The 22803-nt window shown below is 36.2% G+C and overlaps 1 protein-coding gene across 6 annotated transcripts in view; it reads right to left on the bottom strand.

Annotated features, from left to right (window-relative positions):
- LOC108304784 (SPHK1 interactor, AKAP domain containing) overlaps nucleotides 1–22803 on the bottom strand; it is a 164603-nt gene that overhangs the window by 76335 nt on the left and 65465 nt on the right. For all 6 annotated transcript variants that reach the window (XM_037738733.1, XM_037738734.1, XM_037738736.1 and 3 more), the window contains one exon: nucleotides 21933–22040. In XM_037738733.1, the coding sequence (XP_037594661.1) occupies nucleotides 21933–22040 (108 nt within the window). The remainder of the gene's footprint in view (nucleotides 1–21932; nucleotides 22041–22803) is intronic.

Below are 22803 nucleotides of genomic sequence, written 5' to 3'. Positions count from 1 at the left end.
TCATCCTACACATTTCTAAGCCCCAGTAAAACAATGGGCAGTATCTAGCCACCTTAAGAAATGATACCAAAATGGCTGAACTATACATTTCCATCAATAGTGTAAAAGCGTTCCTGTTTCTCCATAGCCTCGCCACAATCTATTGTTTCCTGGCTTTTTAATAATTGCCATTCTGACTGGCATGAGTTGGTATCTCCTAGTGGTTTTGATTTGCATTTCTCCAATAACCAATGTTGATAAGCTTTTTTTTCATGTTTGTTGGCTGCATAAATGTCTTCTTTTGACAAGTGTCTGTTCATATCCTTTGCCTGCTTTTTGATGGTCCTCTAGGATCTAGAACCAGAAATATCATTTGACCCAGCAATCCTATTACTGGGTATATACCCAAAGGATTATAAATCATTGAACTGTAAAGACACATGCACACATATATTTACTGCAGCACTATTTACAATAGCAAAGAATTGGAACCAACCCAAATGCCCATCAATGATAGACTGGATAAAGAAAATGTGGCACATATACACCATGGAATACTATGCAGCCATAAAAAAGAAGGAGATTACGTCCTTTGCAGGGAAATGGATGAAGCTAAAAACCATCATTCTCAGCAAACTAACACAGGAACAGAAAACCAAACACCGCATGTTCTTACTCATAAGTTGGAGTTGAACAATGAGAACACATGAACACAGGGAGGGGAACATCACACACTGGGGCCTGTCAGGGGGTGTGGGGCAAAGAGAGGGAGAGCATTAGGACAAATAGCTTACACATGCAGGGTTTAAAGCCTAGATGATGAGTTTATAAGTGCAGCGAACCACCATGGCACACATATACCTATGCCACAAACCTGCACGCTCTGCACATGTATCCCAGAACTTAAAGTAAAAAAAAAAAAGAACGCCTACTAGAGGCGGCTTATAGAATGCAGCTGGTGTTTTAAAAACTTTCTTTCACCTGCCTCTCAGAGGAATGACTGGCAAATCTAAGACTATTTCATCTTTCACAGGCAGTGCATGTTAATAATGACCTCCTGGGACATGGATGAACCTGGAAATCATCATTCTCAGCAAACTGACAGAAGAGCAGAAGATCAAACACCGCATGTTCTCACTCATAGGCGGGTGTTGAACAATGAGAACACATGGACACAGGGAGGGGAGCACTACACACTGGGGTCAGTTGGGGGGAAATAGGGGAGGGACGGTGGCGGGTGGGAAGCTGGGGAGAGATAGCAAGGGGAGAAATGCCAGATGTAGGTGATGGGGAGGAAGGCAGCAAATCACACTGCCATGTGTGTTCCTATGCAACAATTTTGCATGTTCTTCACATGTACCCCAAAACCTAAAATGCAATAAAATAAATGGGGAAAAAAAAAGTCAGAAAAAAATTGGTATTAAAATTTTTTTAATTCAAAATATTACTATAGTTAATGCTGGTTATGATATTAATAGTAGGGCATGAATATGAACCGAAAGGTAATTTCTGCACAACTAAAAATTGCTAAGTCTAAAGGCTGCATAAATTTTTCCTACAATTATTAACCAACTAATAAAACAGATCCATTCACTTTATGTTTGTATACATTCATATACAAATATTGTTTATTACAAATTGGTATAAGTTTTGTTTTATTTTCAAACAAATGAGGTGATGTAAATTTTCATGCACCACAGGAATCCATTAATTTTGCATCATCTTAAATGTCCTGTGGAGCTTTGTTTTAGGTGATCTCCGGAATTAATTTCCCCTTTTGTTTCCAGGCACAGGAACAAGGCTTGAGTCGAGTTTTTTTTGCCCTTTTCTTGTTCTTTAGATTTCAGGGATCTCTGTCTAGGCAAAGAGTGAGGAAGGGCTGGCCAAATTGAACAGAGAAAAAATGCATCTTTGCAGACAAACTTACCAAAGGAAGAAAAATAGTCAATAAAATGGAGTTATCAGAAGAGTGGTTTGAAGCCTGTGGCATTGATTGATGAATTTCCTTTGCTGTTACTGAGATAAACGAAAATACATCTCTAGTTCTTTTGTCCCTTAAGTAATTCAACAGAATGTGTTTTTACAGACTACGTGCCAGAATAGCAGCAATTTGCTGAGTTAACAGAACACTATGCTGAAGGTCAGTGTAAAATGCATATATAAAGGCAGAAGAATCATGCTGCTCTCATTAATTAAGCAAAATATCACTTTCTTCCGATACTGCGCTGTCAAGAACAATGAATCAGCATTTGAAAAGGGTGTTAAAATTTTGAGCTCACATAGTGAAGTCACTTGAGAATTTGCGGTGGTAAATACCACTGTTAATTTTAATACCAGGTTTCTTTTTGTTTGCCTGTACCTACCTCACATAACTTAACATTGTTATTAGACAAAAATTGCAGTAAAAATTTTCTTTGATACAGCCACATTTATCCATGGATGCCTGGTTGACAATACATAAACATTCTGATGACTTCAAGGATACAGGACTAAGTTCTCTTACAGGCTGATGACATGATTATGTTGGAAAAAATGAATGGCATCAATAGACAATTTGGTCTTCTGTCCAGTTGGTACTAGAGAGAAGGACTCAATTTGAGTTGTTCAACATTTACCATCCTTTGAAAATTCTCCTCTAATGTCTAAGTAGCTTCTAGCTGACAAGTGTATTACAAATCAACACATGTCATATTTAGGGCAACATTTTACAAACAATTTATTTTGTGGGCTTATCTTAAAATTGCATTTTTAAAGTTAAACAAGCAATGCCATTGAAAAAGGGTTTTAATGGCTGCTCTGGACATTAAGTAACCTCTGTTACAGGTTTTCAGAATAAAACTAACAAAAGCGTCTTTTGAAGTTGGACTCCATGTATTATAAGGAACCCTGATTATTTTTTTCTGAGAAAAATCTTGCCTCTTTTCACAAATATTCACTTGTCAACTTTACGCAAAAATGAGATGTTCTTCCTCAGTGACGTCGGATGCCTTAACTTTCATGAGAGAGGTCAGCCATACCCTCCATGAGGCTAAATGCTAAAGGTTATTACACTACCTTTAACAGAAGACATGAAACTGAGGCCTCTACATTTATAAACCCTGCCTCAATTATAAACGCAAGCCTCTCCAAAGGCCAGCCATGTCATATAAAGCGAAAAGGACTGGAAATGGAGAAAGTAGTGAGTTTCAGGTCTGGAGTGACAGTGTGAAGAGCTCTGAAGACCAGCTTCCCAGTGAAACAAACAAAAAAAAACTGGCAAAAATTATGAAAACAATTGCCATAATTGTTTAGAAATTTCCCTAGGGGCATATAGGAAATGAATAAATATTTATTCAAGAAAATCTACTAAAACGCGGCTAGAACAGAGAGTCTATGACAGTTAAACCACAACCTACTTCTTTCTTTCCCCTGCCTCCCCTCTCCTCAGCACAACTTGACAGAAGCTCCATTTGGGCATCTAAGAAGATGGTGTTTTCTCTCCCCTCAGCTCCCAAAAAAGAATTACTGTATCTCACTTGGAAGCAGAGGCTACTCACATTTCTCATCCCTTTTAACTTCAAATTGAAGATACTAAATTCTCAGTGAGTGAAGCCAAGAAGCTGGGGACTCCTTTTTTTCATCTAGGTCCTATCCATAAGATTGAGGTACTACCCCAGATATGTCAGGGTAAGAATGCCGTGACCGCCGCCCTCACTCAAATTTACTTGTGGGAAGAGGTTCCACACAAAGAGTCAAACGGAACCAGAGGATACCATGTTACCTGGCACACAGAGTAGTGGTTCAGAGTTTGCCCAGGAGGAAAGATAATCTGTGAAAGAGATCTCTGAAGCTCTCCTCAAAGGAGCTAAGTGTATTTGAAACTAGTCTGGGAAAGTTCAAGACTAAGGGTTCCCTCATAAACAATAGCCCCTGTTAATTAAGGGTAATAAACTAAACCAATGGCCAGCTAGCACCATAGAGAGATTCAGGGAATGAGACAGCTAAGAGCCCACAGGGGATCAGAACAAAACTCAAAAGCTAGCTTCTAAAGTAACCCCTGCTGAAATTTAACTGGATCAGACTGCTGAGCAATTTATACCCCAGAGCACTGTTGAAAACAATGATAGCACAATCACCTGGTAAATAGTGAGGTCAAACATTCAGGGACGTAATACCAAATGAGCTAGATGGACAAAAAGAAAGATCAAGGAAGACACAGTCAAAGAGACCTATGCGTGGATGAACCTGGAAACCATCATTCTCAGCAAACTGACAGAAGAGCAGAAGATCAAACACCGCATGTTCTCACTCATAGGCGGGTGTTGAACAATGAGAACACATAGACACAGGGAGGGGAGCACTACACACTGGGGTCAGTTGGGGGGAAATGGGGAGGGACGGTGGGGGATGGAGAGTTGGGTAGAGATAGCAAGGGGAGAGATGCCAGATGTAGGTGATGGGGAAGAAGGCAGCAAATCACACTGCCACGTGTGTACCTATGCAACAATCTTGCATGTTCTTCACATGTACCCCAAAAGCTAAAATGCAATAAAATAAATAAAGGGGGGGGGAAAAAAGAGACCTATGCTAAGAGCAGTGTCATCCTAGGTGGCTGTACAAAGTTTCAAGGCTATGTCCTCTGAGGAATGATACCAAAGGCTTCACACTGCATGGGGGCAATAAACTTCACTAAAATAACCTAGCCAAATTACAAAGCAAATGAAAAATTAAGGAACAACAAAACAAGCCCTAGAGAGAAGGGAATGGAATCAGTACCCAGAGTTGTTAAAGACAAGATGTTATCTAAAATGTCCAGTTTTCAAGCAAAAAAATTATGAGGCATGCAAAAAAACAGGAATATGTGACCCATACACAAGAAAAAATAGCAGGCAACAGAAACTGACTGTGAGATGTCAGTTTCAACAAAGACTTCAAAATAGCCACTGCAAGTATGTACAAAGAACCAAAGGAAATGGTGCTTAAAGAAACAATCTTGCATGTTCTTCACATGTACCCCAAAACCTAAAATGCAATAAAATAAAAAAAAAAAAAAGAAACAAAGTATGAAGACAGTGTTTCATCAGATAAAAAATATATAAATAAAAAGGTAGAAATTATTTAAAAGAGCCATATGAAAATTCTGGAATTAAAAAATGCAATAAAATTAAAAAAAAAAAAAAGAAACAAAGTATGAAGACAGTGTTTCATCAGATAAAAAATATATAAATAAAAAGGTAGAAATTATTTAAAAGAGCCATATGAAAATTCTGGAATTAAAAAGCATAATAAAATGAACAATTTAATACAAGAGCTCAACAGTAGATTTGAACTGGCAGAAGAAATAATCAGTGAACTTTAAAGAGAGATTGATAGAGATATGCAATCTGTAAAACAGAAAGTAGAATGAACAGAGACTTTGAGAAATATGACACATTATAAATTCACCAACTACATTTAATGGGAATATCAGAAAAAGGAGAAGGAGAGAGGAACAGCAAATATTTGAAAAAAATCATATCTAAAAACTACAAAGTTGCTGAAAAATGCATAGTTTTTCTTAGCTGATTCAAACAGCAATATTTTAAAAGGAATATGTATAAGTTGTATTTTTAGACCTATAACATATAGAAATGTAATAAATTTGACAATAACATCACAAAGAAAGGGGATATAACTGAGTTGTATTTCAGTGAAGAAAAATGAGACCAGAAAATAAATTTACAGAAAAAATGGAATGAAAGAGACCCATAAATTGTAAATATAAAAAATTCTATAAATATATACTTCCCCTGTATTATTTTCTTGGATTCTTTAATAGACATAAAATTATAATAATGTACTGTTGAATTTGGAATACATATAGATGTAGTGTTAGTAATATTAAAAACACATAAACTAGAAGTAACATTTCTATCTTTCTGGAATTAAGTTGGTATACATGTATTCTGCTGTGTTAAATTGTAAATGGTAAGTATGACAGAAAGCACTAAGAAAATAATTTTAAAAATACAGTAAAAATTGCTCTAGAAACTAAAATATTACATTAGAAAATATTCACTTCATACAAAAGAAAGAAGTTGAGGAAAAGAGGAACAAATATAGTTTGAGACACATGAAAAACGAGAAGTACTAAGGTAATATAGTTTGGATGCTTATCCTATTCAAATCTCACAGTGAAATGTAATTTCCAATGTTGGAGATGGGGCCTTGTGGGAGGCATTTGGGCCATGGAGGTGGATCCCTCATGAATGGCTTAGCACCATCTGCTTAGTGATGAGTGAGTTCTCAGTTAATTTATGAGAGCTCTGGTTGTTTAAAAGAATATGGTACCTCCATCTTCTCTCTCGCTATGTGATGTGCTGGCTCCCCTTTACATTCTGACATGATTATAAGCTTCTTAAGGCCTCACCAGAAGCTGAGCAGATAGCAAGGCCATGCTTCCTACAGAACCTACAGAAATATGATCCAATTAAAACTACTCTTCTTTATTAATTACCCAGTCTCAAGTATTCTTTTATGGCAACACAAATGGACTAACACAGAAAATTGGTACTGAGGAGTGGGGCATTGCTATAAAGATACTTGAAAATGTGGAAGCAGTTTCAGAACTGGGTAATGGGGACAGCTGTGAAAAGCTGGGAGATCTCATACGAAGACAGAAAAAAGATGGAAAGTTTGGAACTTCTTATAGAATTGTTGAATGGTTGTGACCAAAATACTGATAGAAATGTGGACAGAGAAGCCCAGGCTGAGGAGGACTCAGATGCAAATAAAAAAGGAAGTTATTGGGTCATGGAAAAAGGTCACCCATGAATAGCTTAGCACTTGGCTGCATTGTGTCCATGCTCTAGGGATTTGTGAAAGTATGAACTTAAGAATGTTGATGTAGGGTATCTGACAGAAGAAATTTCTAAGCAGCAAAGTGTTCAAGTTGCGGCATGACTGCTCCTAACAGCCTTAAAGCCTTTAATTGACTTAAAGTTGGAATTCATATTAAAAAGGGGGAGCAGAGCATAAAAGTTTGAAAAATTTGCAGCCTGGCCCAGTGGTACAGAAAGAATATAAGCAAGCAGTGGAGGAATGACCTGCTAAAGAGATTGGCATGACAAAAAGGAAGCCAAATGCTAATTTTCAACAAAAAAATGCCTTGATGTCATTTTAGAAATCTTTGAGGCAGCCCCTCTCATCACAGGCCCAGAGGTCTAGGAGGAAAGAAACGCTTCAAGGGCCAGGCACAGGACACCACTGCCCTGCTCAGCCTTAGGACACTTCTCCCTACATCCTGCCCTCTGTGCACCAGCCACAGATCAAAGGGCCCAGGTACATCTCTGTTTGCCACTTTGGACAATGTAAGCTGCTATAAGCCTTGGCAACTTCCATGTTGTGTTAAGCCTGCAGATGCACAGAATGCAACAGTGAAGAAGGCTTGCCAACTTCCACTGAGATTCCACAGGATGGATGTATGCGAACGCCTGAGTGCCCAGAGGCAGAAGGTTCTCACCAGAAGCACCCAGAGAAACTCTACTTGGGAGGTGCTGAAGGAAAATATGGGGTTGGAGTCACCATACAGGAAATGTACCAGGGAACTGCCTAATGGAACTGTGGGAAGGGGCTGCTGTCCTCCAGACCCAAGAATGGTAGAGTCACCAGCATCTTGCAACCTCAGCATAGAATATCTGTAGGCACTCAACAATAACTTGTGACAGTAGCCATGGAGGCTGCACCCTGCAATGCCACAGGAGTGGAGCTGCCCAGGGCCATAAGAGCCCACTGCTTGCAGCAGGATGCAAGACATGAAGTCAAGAATTACATTGGAACCTTAAGACTTAAGTCCCACTCTGCTGGGATTCAGAGTTACATGGGGCCTATTACTCATTTCTTTTGGCCAATTTTTCCCTTTGGCATAGGAATGTTTACCCAATGCCTGTACCTCCATTGTATCTTGGAAGTAAACAACTTGTTTTTTAATTTATAGGCTTATAGCTGGAAATAACTTGGCCTTGAGTTTCAGAAAATACTTTGGACAGTGGACTTTGAGTTGATGCTGGACTGAGTTGAGACTTTTGGGAATTATTGGGAAGTGATAATTGCATTTTTCAATGTGAGAAGGATATGAGATTTTGGGGGCCAGGGGTAGAATGATATAGTTTGGATGTTTATCCCTTCCAAATCTCATGTTGAAATGTAATTCCCATTGTTGGAGGCAGGGCGTTGTGGGAGGTGTTTTGGTTTGGGGGCAGATAGTTCATCATTGGCTTAGCGCCATCTCCTTGATGATGAGTGAGTTTTCAGCTCATGTAAGATTGTTTTTTTTTAAAGTGGAACCACCTCCCTACCTTGTTCTCTCTCTTACCATGCAATGTGCTGGCTCACTCTTTGCCTTCCACTGTGATTGTAAGCTACCTGAGGCCTCACCTAAAGCTGAGCAGATGCCAGCACCATGCTGCCTATTTAGCCTGCAGAACTGTGAGCCAGTTAAATCACTCTTCTTGGTAAATTACCCTATCTCAGGTATTCCTTTATAATGACAAATACATATCGTAGCTGTAATTCCTCTATATTTAGAATAGTTGTAACATGCAGCTAAATTAAACAGTACAATCAAAAGTCAGAGATTGTAATACTGGATAAAAAGCAATATCCTATTATACAGTGTGAATAAGAGACACAGTAGAGTTTGAAGGATATAAATAGGTTGAAAGTAAAAGGATGAAAACAGATAAAAATTTAAAAAATCATGCAAAGAGCAACAACTAGAAAGTTAGAGTGACTATACTAATCACAAAATAAACTTTAAAACAAAAAATGTTATCAGAGATCAACTCAAGATGGAATTAAGGACTTAAATGTAAGAACTGAAACTATGAAAATTCTAGAAGATAATATTGGAAAAACTCTTCTAGACATTGGCTTAGGCAAAGACTTCACGACCAAGAACTCAAAAGCAAGGGCAACAAAAACACAGATAAATAGATGGGACTTAATTAAACTAAAGTACTTCTGCACAGCTCTGCACAGCAAAAGGAATAGTCAGCAAAGTAAACAGACAACCCGCAGAGTGGGAGAAAATCTTCACAATCTATACACCTGACAAAGGACTAATATCCAGAGTCTACAAGGAACTCAAACAAAATTAGCAAGAAAAAAAAAATCAATCCCATGAAAAAGTGGGTTAAGGACATAAATAGACAATTCTTAAAAGAAGATACACAAATGGCCAAGAAGCATATAAAAAAATGCTCAACCTCACTAATGACCAGGGAAGTGCAAATCAAAACCGTAATGTGATACCACTTTACTCTTGTAAAAATGGCAGTAATCAAAACATTAAAAAATAATAGATGTTGGCATGAATGTGGTGAAAAGGAAGCACTTCTATACTGCTAGTGGGAATGTGAACTAGTACAACCACTATGGAAAACAGTGTGGAGAGCCCTTAAAGAACTCAAACTAGAGCTACCATTTGCTTCAGCAATCCCCCTACTGTGTATCTATCCAGAGGAAAAGAAGTCATTATACAAAAAAGACACTTGTACACACATGTTTATAGCAGCACAATTCTCGATTGCAAAAATATAGAACCAGCCCAAATGCCCATCAATCAATGAGTGGATAAAGAAACTGTGAAATATGTAATGAAATGCTATTCAGCCATAAAAAGGGAACAAATTAATGGCATCCACAGAAACCTGGATGGAACTAGAGATCATTATTTGAAATGAAGTAACTCAGAAATAAAAAACCAAGTATGATATGTTCTCACTCATAAGTGGAAGCTAAGCTATGAGGATGCAAAGGCATGAGAACAATACAGTGTTCTTTGGGGACTCCAGAGAAAGGGTGGGAATAGGTTGAGGGATAAGAGACTACAAACTTGGTTCAATGTATACTGCTCAGGCAATGGATGTACCAAAATCTTACAAATCACCACTAACAAACTTACTCATATAACCAATTACCACCTGTTCCCCAAACCTGTGGACATTTTTAAAAAAATCACAGTGAGTTATTTCATACTCACTAGAAAGGCTGTAAGCCAAAAGACAGATAATAACAAATCTTGGTGAAGAATTAGGGAAATTAAAACCTTCCTATACTGCTGGTGGGAATGTAAAATGGTGCAGCTGCTTTGGAAAACAGTCTGGTGGTTCCTCAAACAGTTACATATAGAGTTACCGTATGATCCAGCAATTCTACTTCTGGGTTTATACCAAAGAATAATAAAATTATATGTCTACACAAAACTTGCATGCAAATGTTTATAACAGTATTATTTATAACAGTCAAAAAGTAGAAACAATGTAAATCTTCCTCAACTTATGAATGAATAAATAAAACCCACACAATGCCATATTACTCAGCAATAAAAAGAAACACAATACTGAATCACAATACGATATGAATCACCTTGAAAACATGCTAAGTGAAAGAATGCAGGCAAAACAGGACACATATGATTCAATTTTTATGAGTAAACCAATTTAAAGGAAGAGAAAATAGACAGATCTATTGGGACAAGAAGTAGATTAACAGTTGTCTGGGCCTAAGTAGATGGTATGTTTGGGAAGTGATGACTAAGCAAAGTGGAATTCCTTTTGAGGTAATAAAAATGTTCTAAAATTAATACAAACGTGATAATCTTGAGTGTATTGTGAATAACAAAAAATCTAAATATGTAGATGCTTTTCTATAATACTAATTTTAGGCTTTTCAGCATGGATTAGTAATGCAAATATCTTTGGACTCAAGTAAACATGATAATCCTATAATGAATAAATTGTACCTTATAAAACATTTTCTTAAAATTATAATATTTGGAGGAGGGAGCCAACCAGAATATTTTAAAAGTGATGTATTCACTGCTAATAGCTAGTGGATTTAAGCTTCAGGCCTGGCGTTCCTGCTAATTTACTCTGTGGCCTTGAGAAATCTCTTTTCTTCATTGATGTTTTGTTTTCTCACCTGAAAAATGAGTAGAATGGGTAATATATCTTCTCAGGTTTATTACAGCTCTTGGGTTCTGTGATTTCACAAATGGAAGCTTAGTCACTTAGTTTGGCAGAATAGAGAACACTTGTACATTCTGTTTGTTTAGCATATGGTGCAGATACACCAGTTGATATTTTGGTTTTATCACTAGGATCTGAAAAATGATAATTATAAGAGTGTTTCCAATGTCAAAATGTGCCAATGTCAAAGTGTTTTTCATTGGCCTGGCATTTTGCATGCCATTTAAAAAATTAGGATGAAGACGGTGAATCAGCTCCTTTGGAATTGATATCCAGTTCAATTAAAAAGTAAGAGCCATGGTCTTGAATTAGATACTGGATTGACTCAGCAGCCCCTGGAGGAATTATGTGATGCTGAGGATGGCAGTCGGGGACTAGGGATACAGTTATACCATGGGAACCTTAAAATAAATCTGGAAATTAGGTGCTGCAGAGGATTTTAGGAGAAAAAGATTCCAGTGACTTTGTAAGGTTGCTAGGGTCTTTTTGCTTTTTTCTGTTTGTTTGCTTTGGAATTTTGCATATTAAATATTTAGAAGAAATATGTGGGGCTTTAAGCAACAAAATAGTGACACTGGGGCTGAAAAGGCAGAGCCAGAATTGCAAAATCAAAACAGCTTTGATAATCAATTTAAGATGAAGGGTGGGGGAGAAAGTGTGATTCTCAGGATTATAGATTGGAAAAATGTGTAGATTACAAAACTGTCATAGAAATAGGAAATTTGAAAGACAGAACATATTTTTGGACATTTACCTTTTGTCATGTTGAAATAGGACATTTTGGCTGTGTGCAGATGGGAGTACCTAACGGAAACTTGGGCACTAAATCTACAGTCCAGAGATTGTGGTTATGTGTAAATAGCCAGAAACCATGGGATACGGAGTGAGGGAAGGGAGTGAGAAGGAACTAGGCTTTTGGACAGATCTCTGGGAAACATCGCATAAAACTGCCTGGTAGGGAAAGCAAAAGTTCAGGATGGAGACAAAAAAGTAATGATCCCAAAGGTAGGAGAAGAATTAAAGAGAGACTAGTGTTTTTAAAGCCATGGAGAAAATAGCTAATTTTCAGAAGCTGTGTGGGGGTGTGAGTTCAGTTCTACCAAGAGCTAAGTAATATAAGCAGTGAAAACATGTCAGTAGATTTGGTGACACTAATAAGAGAAATTTCAGCAAAGTGGTAACTAAGCCAGAGAGGAGAGATAGCATAATTTTTACGGTTTTTAAAGTTTGGTAGTAAAAGAAGAAGGGACATAGTGGCAGTTTGACAGGGAGTGAGGACCAAGAAAAGTGTTGTCTGTTTTGTTATTTGCTTTTCAAAGGGAAGTTAGGGAAATGTAAGATTTGTAGGACGGAGAAATAGATGCAAGAATATGAGAGTGCAGTGGTGAACAGCACTTTTATTAACAATGATGACCATTTGTTCTCTTTTCTGACAGAGCAATTTTGAAGGGGAATGATTAAAGTCATTGAGAAACCAGCTGTCAGTTCCCAATAAAGTAAGGAGTGCAGGAAATTACAGTAAGTTTCCAGGAATTAAGCTGAATTTTAAAAATTGGTATGTTTCTCACTGAATTGTCCTAAAGAAGAAATGCTTAAAAGTGTTAAATAATGTTTAAAAGTTTTGCATGAACATGGGTGGACAGAAAACATTAGCAAAAACTTATGGAGCAGCAGGTGGATACCACAGGAGTTCAGACTAATAAAACATACATAAAGGAACATAGATGTTTGAAGAATGACAAGCATTTTAATGAAACTGCAAAAAAGGCAGTGATGGGGAGTGAGGGCTATTCAGGAGGCTAAGTGTGGAGAGAGCAGATGTAGAGGGCTTGGAAGTGGATACTTGGGTGCAAATGTACCTCCTGGATTAATTTTTATCTCTTGGATCACTCTCTTGGTTGGGTTTTCATGAGGTAAACTGCTTGCTTATCAGAACCACAATTTCAACAGAAATATACACCAGTCCCTCAGTGTGTATTGGAGACTGGTTCCAGAATACCACCACCCCCCCCACAACTGCCTCTCCTTGCCCTTGAGCCCGCCAACATCTCATGAATACTCAAATCTCACAATTGGCCTTGGAGGAATTCGCCCATACAAAAATTCACCATCCCGTGAATACTGTATTTTCCGTCTGAGTTTGATTGAAAGAAATCCCCTTGTAAGTGGATCTGTGCAATTCAAACCCATGTTGTTCAAGGGCCAACTGTGTGTGTGTGTGTGTGTGTGCGCGCGCGCGCGTGTTCATGTGTGTCCACCAACATTACAGATGCTGTGGTGCTGCTGGGTGCTGTCTGGAACATAAAGTGAAAGCTGTCTCTGGTCTATAAAAAAGTGTACTATGTAAGTTTGCAAGGACAGAAATCTTGCTTCTGCTTTTAGCACTTTCTCATTTCCTAACAAACCTCTAGAGTGAGCTCGTCTTATTTTTACAGAAGGAAATAATACTCTGGAGTCTCTAAACTAAAAAAACATACATCCTGGGGGTGTCACTAGTCAGATCCATCTTTAATTACTTCTATTTTAAAAATTTATCTTGAGAATCGAAGTGTTTTTCTTTTTTCAGCTATCACTTCTAACTAGTTTTCCTAAGATTTTGGAAGAACTGATTAAGACAGACATGTTAATCCAAACAAATAATTTTGCTGAAGAGAAATAGAAAATTATGTAGTCAATATCCTTGAAGTTTAAAGGTGTTTTATTGAGAAACATTGTTTATTATTGTTTTTCTTGATTGACAGGCTTTCCCCTCAGAGGATAATTGCTATAATCGCAGGAATTATATAAAATTTGAAACTTGAAGCTATTCTGAGCTATTTTAATAATGAACTCCTGTCAAAATGAATTAAAAACCGGTTAAGAAGTGGTATAAAAACCCAAGTTTTAAAAACACACATCAATGTGTTCATCTGATTGTATTTTTGGTGGCAAAAATGTCCAGATACATAAAACATTTCATTATATATTTTTTACAAACAGTTACATTGTTGGCTTTAAGTTTCATGTGCTTAAATATTTCTTGCAAATCTGGTTTATGAAGGATGCATGAGTCTTCATGATGTAGATGTCTAAAGTTTATTTCACCATTCCTATACTGCTGGACATGTAAATTCTCTCTTAAGTCTTGCCACCACATGCTGCTAAGTATATTGAATACTTATCTGATGCTTACTGTGTGTAGGCACTGTTCTAGCATTTTACAAGTGATGACATACTTAATCCTTGAATCTATGAGGTAAATACCATTATTATCTCTATTTTGCAAATAAGAAACCTGAGGCAGAGAAAGACTAAACTCATTCAGTATTACATAGCTGGAAAGAGGAGGCTATGGGGTTCCAACCAAAGTGGTCTAACTCGAGATCCAGGTTCTAAATTGAACCATTCTGTTTGCTTAGATATATCATTTTGTACCATAACCATATTTTATACCAGCCTGCATGCAACACTGGTCATTTCTTTAAAATACATCTCTAGAAATGGATCAATAGTCATACATTTTAAATGCTTTGAGTAGAATATATTAAAAAATTATCCTCCAGAAAGATTATACAACTTTATCGATTTATACTCCCACTATCAGTTGCTGAGTGTCCTCTGTACTGTGCTTACATTAACATTGAGTGTAATAATTTCAAAACTCTTGAGCAATTTACTCATAATAAATGGTATAATAGTTATAGTTGCATCTCTTTGATTATCAGAGAAGCTTATTTTTCTCATGTGTTTGCTAACAATTATATCTTTACATGTGGCTTTTGCAAACTTTGCTACTGGAATTTTCATATTGTTTTATAGGAACTCATGTATTTAGATTAATACGCGAGTTTGTCAAATATATTGCTTATCCTTTTAAACACAATTGTCATTTGGTATTTAAATTATGTCTTTGTTATTTACTGAAGTATAGACATTTTAAAATTGGTTTCTGCAGTTGCATGATACTTAAATGGTTATATAAACAATCACCTATATTTCCCTATAAATTACTTTTCTTTTTTTTTTTTTGACGGAGTTTTGCTCTTGTTACCCAGGCTGGAGTGCAATGGCACAGTCTCGGCTCACTGCAACCTCTGCCTCCTGGGTTCAAGCAATTTTCCTGCCTCAGCCTCCTGAGTAGCTGGGATTACAGGCATGCACCACCATGCCCAGCTAATTTTTTGTATTTTTAGTAGAGACGGGGTTTCACCATGTTGACCAGGATGGTCTCAATCTCTTGACCTCGTGATCCACCCACCTTGGCCTCCCAAAGTGCTGGGATTACAGACGTGAGCCACTGCTCCCAGCTAAATTACTTTTCATACTCTTAATTATTGGGAGTCTCACTCTACTTATCTAATACTTAGATATACATTGCAATTCTTTGGGCAAGTGAAATAAAGTCAATGATCTTAATTGTTACTATGTAGAATTCTATGTGCTACATATGATCTAATTCGGAGTCCATTTTAAATAAAAGTAAATTTGTAAAAGCTTTTTCTTTAATAGTTTCAGGATTCGAGATGTTGATAAATGTATGGACTAAGTCTAAATCCTGTACTACATATAGTGTTCACTGACTATACTCTACATTAGTGCTGTATTATTTGGTAATCCTCTTCAAATTTAGCCTTCAAGTAATTTACTAAAAACATCTCAATTTTTGTTGTTGCTGTTTTGAAACAGAGTCTCACTCTGTCACCCAGGCTGGAGTGCAATGGTGCGATCATAGTTCATTGCAGCCTTGAACTCCTGGGCTCCAGTGATCTCCTCCTCCAACCTCCCAAATAGCTGGCCCTTGCCACCACATCCAACTAATTTTAAAAATATTGTGTAGAGATGGGGGACCCACTTTTTTGCCCAGGCTGGCCTCAAACTCCTGGGCTCAAGCGATCCTTCCACCTCAGCCTCCCAAAGTGCTGCAATTCCAGGTGTGAACCACTGCACCAGGTCCACTCTTCAGTTTCATATTTCACGTTTCTTGGTTTCTGTTTCTTCCACACAACCATCACAGATGCAGAGTCACCTAGCTGTTAGTGATGAGTGACTTTTCTCCACCAATGTTCTGTGTCATGCTTTCCCCCCAACCTGCCAAAGAATCCTAATTCATTGTCTTCAAAAGGCTTGATGAAGTTTAGTAGAAATTTCATTTGACTGAAAGGAAGTTTCCTCTGGGCCTGCTGGATTTCCTGAGATGCCTCAGGAGCTGCTCCACAGGGAATGCCACACAGATAGGCCTGGGGTTTCCTGCTCTGCCTCACTCAGCTGCCTGGTTTATCTGTTTTCTCTAGACTGGATTAGAAAGGAAGCCTCCCAGGTAGATCCCTTCTGCACCCACCTAAAAGAGATGGGCACAAAAATCCCTGAAAATAAGTTGAAATGGAAGAAACAGAACTTATCCAAGGGTCTCTCTCAGAGCATGGTACTGGCTGAAGTTGGCAGGAATAAGTCCTTGGTAGTGGGAGCTGAGAGCTGCCTCTCACTCTGTCTTCCACAGCCTGCTGTTTGCTCAGGTAACTCTTAATTCTTAAACTGCTTCCTAAAGTGAGTGGGTCCAGCTGAATAGAGGACCTTTATTTTGCTCAGAGGCTGGATGACTTCTGCCATTAGCATTTGATAGGTTTTGCTTTTCTACAGACAGCATTCAGCTCCTCCTTAAAAATTGTTAAAGAAATATTTAAAGAATTAATTCAGTACCTAGTGTACAATGGGTGCAGTGGGCACTGAATTAGGAGCCTGAACAAAGATTTCTGCAGGTCTGGGTTCAATCCTGGTTTTATGTATTTAGGTCCCACACTGAAGTGTGTAGAAATAAAGGGACATCATGTCTGCAATTCATTCTCAAGAGTTTCCATTAAAAAATTATATATGAACATTTACACAGAAACAGATACATGCAGAGAAAAGGATAAAGCAATGTTAAGTGTTAAAATTTGAGGAGTTTTGCAATTTTTTGGTAAGTCTAAAATTAAAGAAGCAATAATTTCAAAACTTAATTTTTAAAGAAAAAAACACTAAAGGCTTCTTGAAAACTTTGTAACTACATTAGATAATTTAAAATGTCTTTTCAAAGTTCTATAATTATTGTATTATATATAACACATAATTATTATATTATATATTAAAATATATAATTAATATTATATCATATATGATATATAATTATAATTATATATCACATCACATATAATTATATATAATTATTATGTCATATGTGATATAATACATCATATATTATATATCATATATGATATCATATATATTATATATCATTTATTATAATATATATGATATAATATAATTATATATAATTATTATATCATATATGTTATACTATATATTATAATATACAATATATGATATATTATATCATATGATACAATATAGAATATATATAATATAATCATATTACATATAATTATATGTTGTATCATATATAATTATAATAGAATATATTATTATATATTATATATTGTATATTTCATAATTATTATATTATATTTATATATATTATATTTGTATATTTTATATATACATCATATAATATATATAAATCATATATATTATGTATTGTATATTTTATTATAAATATTATAATATTATAATATTTCTTTGATCATGTGAGTCTAGATTCTTCCATAGAACAACTTATCAACTGTGGTGTTTGTCAAATAGGGCTTAGGTATAGTTAGAGAAATCACATAAAATAAGAATTATCTGAGATATCATTTTGTCGTTGGTGCCACTAGATTGCATTAACATAGAAGACTCACAGAATAGCTGTAAAATGTCTCAGATTTGCAATATCATGTGAGGCATGTTGAAGACTACTTGAGAGCTTTATTTTTTCTTTACAAATTTAAGGCAAATACGACACATTTTTAAATACTGTGATTAATTAATTAAAGTGCATGCTAGAACAAAGGTATAATTTGTTTGGAGGGTGATAGCTGGGAGTCTTCGAATAATCAGTACAAAAAAAAAGCCTGACAGTAACTATGAATAGAAATAATGTGAATGGTCAAGGTAATGTTAATGACATATTAACCTAAAAAATGTTTTGTGCAAAGTCAAAAATTAAATTCTAGTAAACAGGAAAAAAGCAGTAGAAGATTTTTAAAGAACTAATTTACCTTTTTTTTTTTTGAAATAGGGTCACACTTTGTTACCCAGACTGGAGTGCAGTAGTAGGATCCTAGCTAACTGCAGTCTTGAACTCCTGAGCTCAAGCAATCCTTCTACCTCAGCCTCCTGCATAACTGGGACTACAAACATGCCCAGCTAATTTTTAATTTTTTTGTAGAGATGGGATCTCATTGTGTTGCCCAGGCTGCTCTTGTACTCCTGGCTTTAAGAAGCCTTCCCACATCAGCCTCCCAAAGATCCCTGATTATTTGTGTGAGCCACAATGCCTGGTCTAATTTAACTTTTAATTAAAAGAAATAGTTAAGAGTCCTGACAAGTCCTGTTCCTACCACTTGTGTGAAGAACCTCTAACAAGATACTGTCTCAGCTGTTGGGTTTTGGATATTGGCTTCCAATTCCAGTATCCCACTCCTCATTTCCTTTCTTTCAAATGATGAGGATAATAAATGTCATGAAGGTTAGTATATGAGTATACTTTTTCAGACTAGCAAACTAGAAAAAGAAATAAAATTATATTGTTTGATAGGAGGCTTTTATTTAGAAACAGGTAGGCACAGTTTTTATATTTGTTACTGTTATGGTTTGTCTGTGTCTCCACCCAAATCTCATCTTGAATTGTAGCTCCCATGATTCCCATGTGTTGTGGGAGGGACCCAGTGGAAGATAATTGAATCATGGTTCCCCCATACTGTTTTCATGGTGATGAATAAGTCTCACAAGATCTGATAATTTTATAAGGTATTTCCCTTTTCTCTTGGCTCTCATTTTCTCTTGCCTGCCACCATGTAAGATGTGCCTTTTGCCCTCCACCATGATTGTGAGGCCTCCCCAGCCACGTGGAACTGTGAGTTCATTAAACCTCATTTTCTTTATAAATTACCCAGTGTTGGGTATTTATCAGCATGTGTAAACAGACTAATACAAAATCTTTTAAAAAACTATTGAAGATGTCTTCAGGGGGCTTCTGAGCCAGACTTCCTGAATAGTTGTTCCTGTTCCACATGCCTATAATGTTTCCAGCTGCTCCAAAACTGCTCTTCACTGAGACTTCTTATATTAACTATGAAATGAATGCTGTTTCTCACTGAAAAAATGACTATAACTCATCATTTGATGCTTGAGAAAAAACAGGGGCATTGAAATATGCACACAACATCCTGAATGTTTTCCATGTCTGAGATTGTTCCTCAAGAAATATATTATGTGGACATCTTGAATTCAGGAAACTTTGCTACCACTGACATGCTACTGAGATCAAAGAAACCATACATCTAAACACTAGAAGTTCATTAGAGTGAATACCAACCCAATCAAAACTAGATATGAAAATGTTGGCTACTAATTTTGGTCAGGATGAAATAAGTTAAAGAAGCAAGAATAACTTGGAGTTGGGTCCCCACAGAGTAATGAACAGGTTACAAAGCAGTAAGAACTGAATTGATATAGGTTCCTCAGAATCTCTTGTGATTATATGTAAAGACATTTAGGTTTGGGATGATTTTGTAAAACTGTTCTTAAAACTAAACTATAATGAGAATATTATTTTAAAATATAATCTATTATTCCTCTTTAAATTATACTTCATTTGCATGCTGATGCGGAGGACTGGTTTTGAAAAGGAATTAAGCTCTTATTCCTTGACGATTTTGGTCACTCCTTCTGTGTGGCTATTTTGCTCATGAATTCTTTGTCCTGGTATGTCACCTCTATGGTTTACTTCTATTTCTTCTGTAGGCAATAATTTCCTTTAGGGAAAGTGCAGCTCTGGACCTCTAAGTTTCTTCTACCCACCCTAGAAATCTGTGCCAAGTCAGAAAGACAGGATTTGGAAATTAAGAAAAAGTAACTACAGGACACTTTTGTGAGATTAGGGTTAATTTTTCATAAGGATCCTGAAATTTCGTTTAGGTTTAGAGTCCTGGACATTTAAAAAAATGTTTTATTTTATGTTTTAGGTTGACAAATAAAATTGAATGTATTTATTATGTACAACAAAATATTTTGAAATATACAGTGTATATATTATGGAATGGCTAAATTGAACTAATGAATATATACATTAACTCACATAGTTAACTTTTTTTTGTTGAGAACTCTTAAAATCTATTCTCTTGGCATTTTTACAAGAATACAATGTATTGCTACTAATTATAGTCACCACGATCTACAATACACCTCTTAAACATATCCCTTCCATCTCAATGAAATTTTGTATCCTTTGACTAAGGTCTTCTCAACCTTCCCAGGAATCTATTATGGCAGCCCCTGGTGACCACCCATTCTACTACTTTTGTGAGTTCAACTTTTTTAATTCAATTTTTCATTTTTGTGGAAGTTTCAATTATTACAAAGTATTGGGAGCAAATGAGTCTTTCAATATGCCTCTTACTTGTGTATAGGTTTTTCCCCTTTTGGAAAGAATAGGGAGAACTGTAAAGGTGGGATAAATCAGCTCAACCTCACTGATGCCATCTGACACTATAAAGGGACTAAAAATTCAGAGTTAGCATTCTAATTGTAGCTCTGAAATCCAGACCCCCAACATACACTGTTCAGAGAAGACCTCTTCGCCCTTCACTACACAATTTTTAGTGCCCCAACTTTAGTGAATTCACCTGACAGGCTTTTTTTTTTTTTTAGGAGCTGTTCAAATGACAACTTTGACCAAAGTGTGTCTGCTGATAGCTTTTCCTCTCCATTTTATAATTTGTAGCTGTGTAACTAGAGATCTGTTCTGCAAATGCCTGAATTTTCCAACTCATCTCAGAATTGAATGTGCAAAGAAGATATTACCTCAATTTTTGCCACTTAATTATTTGTGTTTTCCCCCAAAGAATCTTAGCCAGCAACTAATATTCTGGACAAGGGATCAAAAGTACTAAAAGTAGAAGAATCATAAACATTTGCCTCAACAAAGGGATTGACTTAAGTCTATTGAATGGACTCCACATTTCTTGTGCAGTGTGAAATGTTTAACATCCTCTGTCTGCCAGTTCTGGTTCTTTAGTTCTGCTCATTACATATAAAAAGCTTCCCTATCCCATTTTCAGCTTCCTTTCTTGTTTCTTTTAACAGAAATGCTGGCATGCAACTTACCTCCAGGAATAGCTCAGAGCTGATGCTCTCAATTTAGTCATGCGAATTACATTACATTTCTCTCCTCTTTGGAAACACTCTCCCGCAATCTCTGTAATCATGACCCCATTAGAGCTAGGTGATTTCAATCAGAATAAAACATATAGCTTTCTGTAACATATAGGAAGGACCATATTCTACTATAATATCGAATCCCTTTCCAAGCTAAAAGAATAATATTGTTTATCTGGAAGAACATATTTTCCCTTGAAAAAGAAGGTTTTATATGTAAGGCTCAGCTTCAGTATATTAAAATGTATGCCTGTTTATTTTTTGGGTTAAAAAGGTTTTCCAATAGTGACTATAACATACAAGAACGATGGAACATTTTTAGACATTTTTCATACTGGAAAATATTTGCTAGCAGGTGTTATAAAATATACAAAAAAGAATACAAGAGAGTTGTTGAATGTTTTTTTACTTCTCACCGTACAACTCTATTTCCAAATCTTTTTACCAGTCATTTTTGAAAATATAAACATTTTTTTCTTTTAGATAACTTACCTGTTAACATGAGCAAAATGAGGGTAGGAACAGCTCTTCATGCCATTTTGATAACAGTCCATAAAACCAGTTATGATTTTCTAAGGAATATTTTCTCAACTTGGTATTTAATGAATTACGAAACTTTTGGTCCCACATATGGGTACATGTGCCCGTTTCCCTGCTTTATCAGACAACATTTCAAGAAATCTGTATACTTACAGAAGCACAGTTTTCAGACTTGTCTTCTATAAAACCAATTTGGCAGGGCATCCTCTGATTCTGCAACCAGTAGTCTGTCGACTCCAGCAGGCTATTGCTGCGAAGAACCTGGGGGAACCCAGAAAACCTCAGTGCTTGTTCTGCAATGCTTTCTATCTAAACAGCAGCCTTTTTTTTTCTTATATATATATTTAAAAAACCTGTAGGTGTTTATTTTCCTCAGAACTTCTAGGTGTTAGAAAAAGTTTGCAGGATGATAGCACCTCTAAAATATGTAAAATATCCAACTAAGAGTTAGCTTGAGAAAAATACTTAACGTTAACATGGATGTTCTCTCATCAAATCCAACACCTGGAAATGTCAACGTGTGCAGCTTTTGTATAATTTGCAATCAAATGGTTGTTTTGAGGGTATGACTCTATGGGTGATGGGGATCGAACTTCATTTAGTGTTAATGTTCTTTCACACTCCATAAATATTTTCAATTAACGAAATGTGGGATTTTTCCTTTGATGTAATATTGATTCTTCAGTTCTTTAGCTCTAGTAACAAAGCTTTGAAATAGTGTACAATTTTTCTAGAACACTTAGGGCACTATGTTAATTTAAAAACTTATTAGAAATAACTTAGAAAGATTGCATAAAAATACCATTTGCCATGTAGAAATAGTATAGTATGGCAAAAATAACTGGAATACATGAATTAACAAAACCAAATATGATTTACAAATGTCTTATTTCTGGGTTTGGGTTTTTAAAGCAAGGAAGAACAAGCGTATTTTGGAGCTGAGATATTTTGAAGATGAAATATTATAAATAATTGCTAATGTGTCTTTAAATTATCTAAATATTGACTGGACTTGGTGGCTCAC

Source organism: Cebus imitator, unplaced genomic scaffold, assembly GCF_001604975.1.
Source record: "Cebus imitator isolate Cc_AM_T3 unplaced genomic scaffold, Cebus_imitator-1.0 Scaffold57, whole genome shotgun sequence".
Lineage (NCBI taxonomy): Eukaryota > Metazoa > Chordata > Mammalia > Primates > Cebidae > Cebus > Cebus imitator.
This window is presented reverse-complemented; position numbering and strand designations above follow the sequence as displayed.